At 38.6% G+C, this 10875-nt stretch overlaps 2 protein-coding genes across 2 annotated transcripts; one reads left to right on the forward strand and one right to left on the reverse strand.

The window, feature by feature from the left end:
* Nucleotides 1-324: 324 nt before the first annotated feature.
* On the reverse strand, nt 325-6340 carry LOC144664406 (heat shock 70 kDa protein 12A-like). The gene is made up of 4 exons (XM_078525521.1): nt 5894-6340; nt 5499-5750; nt 2289-2466; nt 325-1589 (listed from the first exon to the last, which is right to left on the reverse strand). Exons 1-4 carry the CDS (start codon nt 6194-6196, stop codon nt 496-498), a joined length of 1827 nt encoding a protein of 608 aa, XP_078381647.1. The 5' UTR covers nt 6197-6340; the 3' UTR covers nt 325-495.
* A 140-nt stretch (nt 6341-6480) lies between these two features.
* On the forward strand, nt 6481-10786 carry LOC144662425 (uncharacterized). The gene is made up of 5 exons (XM_078523227.1): nt 6481-6813; nt 7003-7210; nt 7921-8043; nt 8606-8749; nt 9128-10786. Exons 1-5 carry the CDS (start codon nt 6539-6541, stop codon nt 9500-9502), a joined length of 1125 nt encoding a protein of 374 aa, XP_078379353.1. The 5' UTR covers nt 6481-6538; the 3' UTR covers nt 9503-10786.
* Nucleotides 10787-10875: the final 89 nt, after the last annotated feature.

Genomic DNA, 10875 nt, shown 5'->3' on the forward strand with positions numbered 1-10875 from the left:
AAACATACAGTTATTGCATATTAACATGATCACAGGGTTTTGTACCATTTTGGATCGACCTGTTTGCAAAATAAGCCAAAATCGGCCCAATAAAAATTAAAAAAAACTAATTAAAAAAAAATTAATTAAAAACTGTTTGTTGGTTTCTATCATACAATTTATACAGTCTTTTAAGCTGACCTTCATTCTCCAAAGAAGCATTTACTTTGTAAACTATGCAAACCGGTTATCTGGGTTATGATACTGAACTGTCACAAGTAAAACTACAATGCCGCAATACAATAAAATACTTCCAATATCATTTTGCCAAAGAGGTAGCACTAGCATTACAGGCTAACAATTTACAAATTAAGGTGAAAATGATCAGTTTGTCATTTACTTTGGACTGCCGAAGTAAAGTACATAAAAATAAAAACGAAATATGCAATGAAATGTTAGTTCTTTTTTTATATGACTTTCCAAAAGTCCATTTCATATCATCTACCTCACTTCCGTTTAATGGAAACGGGAATGCAGAACCGGTCTAGCGACGAGTTCAATGGATGCCGCTCTAACATTTCCAGATTCAACATCCGTGACTGTAACTTTTAATTCTGTACCACCAAACTTTACATCCAATCGTAACTCTCTGTCTAGGCCCTTGGTGGTATCAGGACTAGGAATCAAAATTTCAACGTTCTCGCTCACAACCCCAGGGTCGGTGAAAAATTGAGCGTCCTCCTGGTCTGTGCTGTAAAAACGGACTGAGAACCTGGTCGAGTCGGGATTAATGGGAAAGAATGAGTGCGCTCTCGTCTCCTCGATATCTATCCGTTCGCCCTTCTTAACTAACGTGTGAAAAATGTCACGACAGTACACTCTATGTAAGCGGACTTCTCGTTTTTCTTTAGGGTGTATTTTAGGATCAAACCTACTCCAGGTATTTACACCATATGTCTTGCCCATGACTCTTGCTCGCAGCAAACTCGGGTCTTGAGCAAACTCTACGGCGCCACGGATTATGGCGAGTTCGGGGTCATGTGGAATAAGAATTCTTTTGTCGGGAAAACAGCGAGAAATTTCTTTTCGCAAAAATTGAGCTTCAGAGAAGCCACCGACAAGAAACATGGTCTTGACATCTTGAAGACTTTGCTTGGAGAGCAAATGTTTGATGTGTTCTGCAATCTTGGTCACTATCGGACGGTGTAGGTCGCCAAGCAGTTCCATGGTTATATTCAGGTAGTCGCTACTCACACTGACCTTTTCAGAATAAAAACGTTTAATCCTCGCATTGATAGCATCATCTTCCCCGATGTCGTGATAACAAGACTTCATGAAGTTTAAAGGGAGAGGGATACTTATCTCTTCGTTATCAACATCTTCTTCTGCCCTCTTGTGGGTCTCAAAGCGAGTCATTATGGTTTGCCAGTCACTCGGGAATTGTTCTTTGAATTTGCTTATGAAGTCTTCTCCAAATGCTCTACTCATCAGCTTCTCAAATTCTCTGTCGACATGAATTCCGCCAAAGAGACCACCAGAGGGACAGTCTTTCTCTAAAATATGTCCATCTACAGCATTAACCTCATGGACGGTAATATCCAAAGTTCCACCTGCACAGAGAAATTCACATTTAAACACATGATGTAGATTGTACCAGTGAGAGTAAACAAAAAAGAGAGAAATAATGCTCACCCCCCTTCCTTCAGTCTGCCTGTTCACAACATCGCGCGCGGTTTAAACATTTTATTTTTCATACAGGTAATTCGGGACAAGATGAAGTGTTTTTCCAAGAGGCTGTCTCGTTCCGAAGATAAATCAGCCAAGAAGAATTTTGCAGCGAAAGTTTAATAAGGTTACTTCCGCATTTTACGATCAGTTTGAAGTTGTAAAAGTAAAGTTAAGTCTGTTTCCGAGCCAAGTGGCCCATACAGCCGGAGCTTATCCCGGTTTCCGTAGTATTAAGCGACTAGGAGTATTGCTAGTCCTCCCTGGATGGGATGCTAGTGCATCGCAGGGTTACCCCCAGCAGTAAATTCGCCGGTACTCATTTATACACCTGGGTGGCGAGAGGCACTGTGAGAGTAAAGTGTCTTGCCTAAGAACACAATGCAGCGCCCGGCCAGGCCTCGTACCCGGGCCGTTCGTCTCGGAGTCGAGCGCGCTAACCATTATGCCACTACGCCTCCCACCAGTTTGAAGTTGGGCCAAAAAATCTTCGAAACCCTCAATCTCCTAAACTTTTTAAGCAAGAGAAAGCCCATCCGACTGGTCAACATGGGTAAATCAGAAGTAGTTGAGTGAAAACACACCTCCATTATCGACCACCATGTACGGAACATTTTCCTCGTCCAGAGTTTCCTTTACTACATCTTTTCCATGGTTTCCTTTAAACATGTTGAACGGTAATTTTCTACAATAGTACGAAGCAGCTTCGGGTTCCAGTGCTAGAATCAACTGGTCGGGATCCTCAGGACTCGCTATTCCTGCCTTTAAAGACAAAATGGGACATAATCATGAGTCATGAGATCAGTTTCATATAAGGTAAACAGAAGCATCTGCAAAAAATTATACAGGAATCCAACACCCTTTACTCGCCGACAGCATTTGTCATTATTATCATCATTATTATTTAATGATATCTTGGATAAACACGCACCGATTAAAACGATGAAAATACGCGGACGCCCGAATCCTTATGTTACTGATGAAATCCGAGAGCTTATGCGAACAAGAGATCAGTGGAAAAAACAGCCAAGAAAAGCAAAGATTCCTATGCGTGGTGCCAATATAAGAACTGTTGCCGCGAATTAAACCGTGAAATTCGGCAGGCAGAGAGAGAATATGTAAATCAGCAAATTCAGAATAATAAAAACAATACAAACTGCATCTGGAAATTAATCCGTTCCTGCATACCGAAGAAGTCAACAACCCAGAAAATCTACAGCAAAGATCATAAATCTGTGGCCAATGAATTTAATCATTTCTTCGCAAGTGTGGGCGAAAACACCATCAAAAAGATTCAAGAGATGGCAACAACCACTGACTGTAACTACAAACCAGGCGAAACTGTTTTTCAAGCAAAAAGCTACCCGGTGTCTGAACAATTTTCTTTCACGTCTGTTAAATGCCACCAGGTGGAAACTATTATCAAGAACATGTCTCCAAACAAAGCGCCCGGGATTGACAAAATTCCGATACGGGTGATTAAGGATTGCCTCCAAGCTATTTCGCACCCACTCACTTCAATAATTAACACCTCGCTTCTTTCCGCTTCTTTCCCAAACGTGTGGAAAATCGCTGAAGTGAAACCAATACTCAAAGACGGTGATCACGAAATAGCCAACAACAATAGACCAATATCACTTTTGCCTATCCTGTCTAAAGCGTGTGAGAGAGTGGCTCACGATCAGTTTATGGAATACCTAACTTCAAAAAACCGTTTGTCCACCAAACAAAGCGGAAACAAAAAGAGTCACTCTACCGAAACCTCTGTGATCCAGACCACCGACATGATATTAAGTGCGATCGACAAAAAACAACTTACGGCTGTAGTTTTGCTTGACATGAGCAAAGCTTTTGACAGTATAAATCACAACATGCTTCTTGTCAAATTGCAAGATGTCGGCGCCTCGCCCTCAGCTATACAGTGGTTTCGCAGTTACCTAACCTCCCGTTATCAGGTTGTTACAATCGGAACAGCTGTTTCTGATCGCCTGCAAGTGGTCAAGGGTGTTTCCCAGGGGAGTATACTAGGACCTCTCCTCTTTAGCATTTACATGAACGATCTGCCATCAGTTCCACAATATTGTTCCGTGCAGTGTTACGTGGACGACACCAAGCTTCTTTTGTCATTTCAGCCTCAAGACCAATCACAAGTAGCAACAGAAATAAACCGAGACCTTGCAAGAATATGTAACTGGTGCTTTGATAATCAGTTACTGCTAAATCCTGACAAGACGAAGCTCCTAGTCTGTGGCAGCAAGCAGATGGTCGCTAAGATCGATAAAATCCAGCTTTCGCTTCTTGGAAAACAGCTTACTCCAGTGAAGGCCGCCAGAGACCTTGGTGTTGTCCTGGATACTTGCTTAACCTTCAACGACCATGTGACGACTACCGTCGCTTCTTGTATGTCACGACTAGGCCAGATAAACCGCGTCAAACACTGCTTTGATCAGCGCACCTTAATTCTTATTATCAATGCTTTAGTTTTTACTAAACTTTATTATTGCTCCTCGGTTTGGAGTAGTACATCACAATCCAATATTGCCAAACTCCAAGCTGTCCAGAACTTTGCCTGTAGGATTGTTAGTGGGGCCCAGAAATACGACCATGTGACTCCCATTCTCAGGCAACTCAACTGGCTCCCAGTAAAACAACAGTTATATTATCGTGATTCAATTATGGCATTTAAATGTATGAACTGCCTTGCCCCAGAGTACTTGTCTGATCTGTTTACTAAACGATCATCTATATCGAACTACAAAACCAGAAACGCGCAGTTATTAAACATCCCTCTTTTTAGAACTGCAGCTGGACAAAGAACCTTTTACTATAGAACAGTATCAATCTGGAACGCCCTGCCGCAAAATCTAAAGTTATGCCAATCATTAGCGCAATTCAGGAACAATTTGAGGAAGTCACTTTTAATGAACTGTAATAAGCTTAATTTAGTTTAACTTTAGGAATTTAACTTTTGTAATTAATTTTGAATATTTATTATTTACCTATTTATTTATTTATTTATTTATTTATTTATTCATTTACTCACTTATTTAATTTTTTTTCATTTATTTTATTTTAATTAATGTTAATATTTCACTGAAAAGCCCCGTGGGGACGTGGAATAAATTATGTATGTATGTATGTATGTATGTATGTATGTATGTATGTATGTATGTATGTATGTATGTATGTATGTATGTATGTATGTATGTATGTATGTATGTATGTATGTATGTATGTATGTATGTATGTATGTATGTATGTATGTATGTATGTATGTATGTATGTATGTATGTATGTATGTATGTATGTATGTATGTATGTGTGTGTGTGTCTGTATGTATGTATGTATGTATGTAGGTATGTATGTATGTATGTATGTATGTATGTATGTATGTTGTGTATGTATGTATGTATGTATGTATGTATGTATGTATGTATGTATGTATGTATGTATGTATGTATGTATGTATGTATGTATGTATGTATGTATGTATGTATGTATGTATGTATGTATGTATGTATGTATGTATGTATAACGATATTTTTAAAGGATAAAAAGATTGAAAATTCTGCCGGACTAGAAGTTGGTTTTAGCAAAAAATGCAATGGAAAATCAGTAAAGAACTTATGCCCGTAAGTGAATGTTTTTGGAATCGAAGCAGAGTCAGTCACAGAGTCACCAGTGTCACACATTGTACTAAAACAATTTCCATCATTAATATAATATTTTAATCAATCCATGTATAGATCAACCTGCTAAGAGAATGAGTTTGGTGAGCATTCAGATTAGTTACCTTGTAAGCAGCTTTTCTCATGAACTCTTTGGCAGAAACACTCCATATTGCAGGAATTGTGATAACCCATTGAATCTGTTCTGGTTTGTACATGACGTCTGCATCAGGGTTGTCCTTTTGTGACTTCAAATGACGCTCGTTTACGGCATCTGTTGAAACTCTTTTTAAGTATTCAAGGCACTTTGCAAACACTTCCAAGGCTGGCCACTTTTTTCCATTCCGGGCTTGTACTTCTGTCCTCTCATTTAGATCCTAAATAAAAATTAACAGATGACAGTTTCGGTTTCGATTCGCTTTTGTGACCCTCTTTTGTTGAGAACTATTAAAGCCGCTCGATTCAGAAACTCTCAACATACACCGCAAAAGCTCATGTAAAAGAAAGTAAAGAAACTTACCTTTTGCGAATGAAGCAGCAATTTAAACTTCTCGAAATACAAAAGCTTTTTACAATCCTTCTGCGACATTGCTTGTTTGCCGTATGTCTCCACCGCTGCATGTCCAAATTTGTGCAGCTCACCATTCTCCGTCAAAAGAAGAGCTGTTGGCGTCTTGCTGTAGCTAATTCCTTGCCCTCTTCCCCACTTCTGAAAAACGTAGATATGATCTTCGGATGCGTTTGGGAAAACATATCCAAACCCGCTGTAGGTAGTACCGAAGTCGATCGCTATAATAACATCTCTTTTAACTTGCGACGCCATGTTTTCCAAGATTTTCTACGAAAGGCGCATGATATGTAGCATTGAGAGACCGTCCTTAGAACCAGGCCGAATACATGAAGACAAGGACATCAAGCTACATTATTTCACTATGTAAAATGTGCCAAAGCTACATAATTGCGAGCAATCCGTAAGACGAGGACAATTACTATCGCTTTCGTGTCTATCGTTTTTACAAACGTAATGAATAATCATGTTTCCTAGAAATGACACACCCTATTCCTTGAAATAAACAAAGACATTTCAGTTCACTAAAATGTATTGAATTTATCTGAATGCTATGTTATCGAGCATTGAACTGATCGATTTAAATTACGAAATTGCATGGGGAGTTGTTCCTCCGCAGCACCAAGTGAGGGTGCCTTGGTTAGGCATCAAGAAATAAACCCCCAATATTCAGACCAGACTCAGGCAGAAACTCCGGCAATGGACGAAAGAACACAAAAAGCAGACATCAACTACTTCATGGAGGCCAACAATGCCGTGGTGAAAATGGTGAAGGAGAAGTTTGAAGACTACGACGCACTTCAAAAAAGGTTTTACGATCTTGACGCATCGTACAAACAAAGTAAGGAAGAAAACCAAAGTCTGCGTCAAAGGTAGGTAACTAAATTTTTGATCTTTTAAACGTTTGAGAATTAAGTGATCAAGTGGAACTGAATCACACGAAAATACCTTAGTAGCCAGTATTTTCTTGTTGATCCACTGTCACAAGTTTTATAGTTCAGTGATCAGTTTCACAGACACCTTATGATTTTGAGTATTATTGAATCTTTTGCCAAATATAGGATTAATAACGATTCAGAAATGAATCATCGCAGTTACCAAAGCAATTCTGAAGATGTCACGAGCAGAAACAAGCGAAGTGATGTCTTAAAGCGATACCAAGGAATGGACGGCACCAAACGTCGACAAGCCATCGAAGCGTTTGGAGAACATCGTGCGGATAGGACCGAGCTCTGGTACAGGAAGGATTTGACATGCCGAATATTCGTGGTACTTTATCAATAAATTTTCAACTACATGTATGATAGTCTATTCCCAGAAATGTGAAACTGATTTTAATCAGATCATACTTTTTAACGACGCCATATTTATATAATAGATGCCTAACTTTTGTAAAGCAAGGTATTACTTTAAGGCCAGCATTAAATCGCGTATAAATTCTTCAAAAAATGAAATCAATTACTGCTGCTTTTTATATATAAAAACATTTCAGCTCTTTATACACAGAAACATTTATTTAGCATATCAGTGACAAAGGAAATCTTGCTTTATTCAAGATGGCGGCGGTCGTTTTAGCCTAGCACCTCTGTCAGTTGTGTGATCAGGACTCACGAGGAAATCTGAAGGTGCTACATTATCGTCCGTAATATCGATGTTCACTAGAAAAAACACACTGATCAGCAGTATCTCTCACCTTCCACTTGCAATGATGTTTTCCGCAAACTAAGACTGCATGCTATCAATCAACATTATATAAGGGTCGGGGGTGGGGAGAGGGGGGACTTCATATCGACTGTATTTAGCGTAATTCCGTTGGACAAAACGCAGAGCCCAAAAAGGATCTGGAACAAGCGTAAAATGTTTTCAAGTGCTTTGTAGTCTAACGAAGAAGGTGGGACACCTATAAACTTCTCTTATAATTATTGCTTGAGTTTGAGATAAACAACTGTACCTTCCTAAATTGAATTTCGTTTTTTTAGACTGCATACGATATTGCAAGTTACACAAAAGACGCATTCAATCAGCAGGCGCTGCCAAAATTTTTCCAGTGTGCTCCATCTGTTGGTGTAAATTACGAAGAGAGTGAAGCTATATCCGCAGAGGTAAATCAATCAAAGAATATTTGATCATATGTAAACCAGAAAATGCATAGCTATTAAATTTAAAAAATTCTCTGACTGAAAAATAGGCGGACATTCCCATTCTCAGGGTCTGGGAAGTAGAAAGTTATCAGGCCAAATTGCTTTTTACTATGGGTCGAATAGCAGCTCTCATCAGGTCTCACATGAAAAGCTCGCTTCCCTTTGATAGAACCTTAGAACAAGCAACACGAACAATGCCCCTATCCCCCAAAACGATAGCAGCTGCTACACTAGAGGACCAGTAGAATTACAAGCTTACGCTTCAGCTGCACTGCTAATTATTATATCTCCTCCCGAGAATTCTATAGTTTTATATTCTAGTGATTTCAATTTGGATGAAGTAAGCTGTTAGATGGAGTCAAGGTTCTGTTTGAAATTTACAGATAGATTTGAATACAGTTAGTATCAATAATTTGGTTTCAATAAGGTTCCGTGATTTGTTAGATAAAGATGATGATGATGATGATGATGATGTAAAATGCGGTCCACTAAAAATTGATCACTCATATTTTTTAAAACACAGGCATCACAACTCATTCAAAGAGGCATGCAACAATCGATATCAGCGGAAATGCAATCCTTGCTTTCAGCTGAGTTCTTCAAGGTCGCTTGTTCCTCAGTGCTTAAAGAAATGGCAGTCAATTGTGATCTAACAGACTTGGAAAAGGTATTTCTTCTTAATGTTCTTCTTATTTCTTCTCAGGTATCCCTGCAATTACTGAATGATCCTCAAAATTGTAATGTATTTGGAGTTAATATGGTCCACCACACGATGGTACTTTAAGTTGAATTACTGTATTGCTTTCTTATTTTGGTACTCGCTATTTCTTTTTATATAAGAACATGTTTTATTTATCAGGCTGAATTGGTTCTTATATATATGATGCATGCTTTATTGGCTAACTTTGAGCCCGATGTTCTTAATCCACTTGTTCTTATTTGCGGGTGTTTAGTGTATAAGCTGACAGCCCACAATGTTCTACACGTACTTTATAAAAAAGAGTAATCAATCAACAAACAAATATTTCTTTAACATTTTCTACAGCGAATGTTAAGAGAGTTAACAAAAAAACGTGATCAATGGAGAAAAAGTGAACCCTGGCTGCCACACCTTGACGATGAAATAATATCAAGAACAAGCATGAAGAATTATATCACAGAATGCGTGAGGATTGCCTGGCGAATGGTAAACCTACTTCCACCATTAAAGATTGTCCAGGTTAACCAAGTACACGGCGACAAATTTGACGACTTCTTTCAAACCGAAAAAGAGGAAGCTAAAGAGAAGACGCCAACCATGACAGTCTGTGTTTGGCCAGCTCTTACTGATTACGATGGTGATGAAGTGTTTGTAAAAGGGACAGCGGTTATAATACCAAAACCTAAACGACAACAAGGTCTACAAGAGCACGCCGTGTAACGTCACGTAGATGCACCCGTAACAGCTTGGAAAGAGCTCTTCCTAAAAACAAAAGTGACATTTCATACTACATGAACAAGAGAGGATGAGGGGAAAGTCCCCTTATCCTCTCTTGACATGAATTACTGATATTGCGGGAATCAATCCCTTGAACAAGGATAATAGTTCCTTCAGCACTGCAGCAGTATTATTTGTTTTCGTTTATTGCACAGTCTTGATTTTGAATATCTTTTTTCGACTTTTTGCTATCAAAGAGTTTTGCAACTGCTCGAGCATAACCAGCACGAACTGCTAGAATGAACGGCCAAAAAGTAGGAATGGGATTAATGTTTAGTTATGTGTCGATTCCGTAAATCTCGATAAATTGACATGTAGAAATTTAAATTGTGTTTTGAAAGTTCTGTGATAGGTCCCCCCACTGCAAGCGAAGAAAGAACTCAGTTTTCGGCACAATTTTTGAACTAGAAAACAATTTGATAGATATTTGAGTGGCCAGAGTTTAAGCTTTCATAGAAATTGAGAGCCCGTGGAATGGACTCTCGTGTGAAAGGGCGGAGATGTCGTCGCCTATTATAAGGACTATAAGGGTACGTTCATGCAGGGCGAAACGCTAACATTTTTCATGAAGGTATCTTTTAATTAGGGTCGCACGTGCATCATATTTGGCGTTTTGATGTAAAAAGATTAGCGTTGTTTTCATTTACTTAGAAATTATGACGGATGACTGAATATTTCCATGTATGTTGGCAGTGATGCATATAGTATTTGGTGTTATATTTCTAATTTGTTCCTGCAGTTCTTTTTCAATGAAGATTGCTATTTCAACAGATGGAGAACCAAAGATTTATGGCCGCATTGTGACAATGCGTTTTAAATATACTAATAGATTGAAGCATTCGATGATATCTTTATTACCATTTAAGTCTCTATAGCTCTGATTTGTCTATCTGTTTTAGAATGGTATCTTTTAGGGATTAAATAAAGCTGCAAAATGCGCAGATTTTGTTTCCTTTAGGCGTCTACCTCAATTTTTTTTGCCGGGGAGGCTCTCATGTTAATTAATTTTCAACTTGTAGACATCAAAGTCGAATACAAAGCTTAATTTCTTTTACATTACGAGAAAAAATGTCTTTCAGTTTGTGAGCTCAACCTACGCAGAAATTTCCAGTCGTCTTTACGATAGCTTACCACAAACAAGCACTCTTTCTATTTTTTTTTTTAGTAAAACCATTATTACGCAATGAAGCACAACAGGCCAGGTCTAAAATCTCTTTGCATGATTTAGTAAGTTTGGCCAACTAGACTCGCCTAAGGCAAAAATTATTTAGTATAGCCTTTAATTTCCATTGAGGAGTTAATATAAACCTTTCTAG

Source organism: Oculina patagonica, chromosome 8, assembly GCF_052425735.1.
Source record: "Oculina patagonica isolate OP01 chromosome 8, crgOcupat, whole genome shotgun sequence".
Classification (NCBI taxonomy): Eukaryota; Metazoa; Cnidaria; class Anthozoa; order Scleractinia; family Oculinidae; genus Oculina; species Oculina patagonica.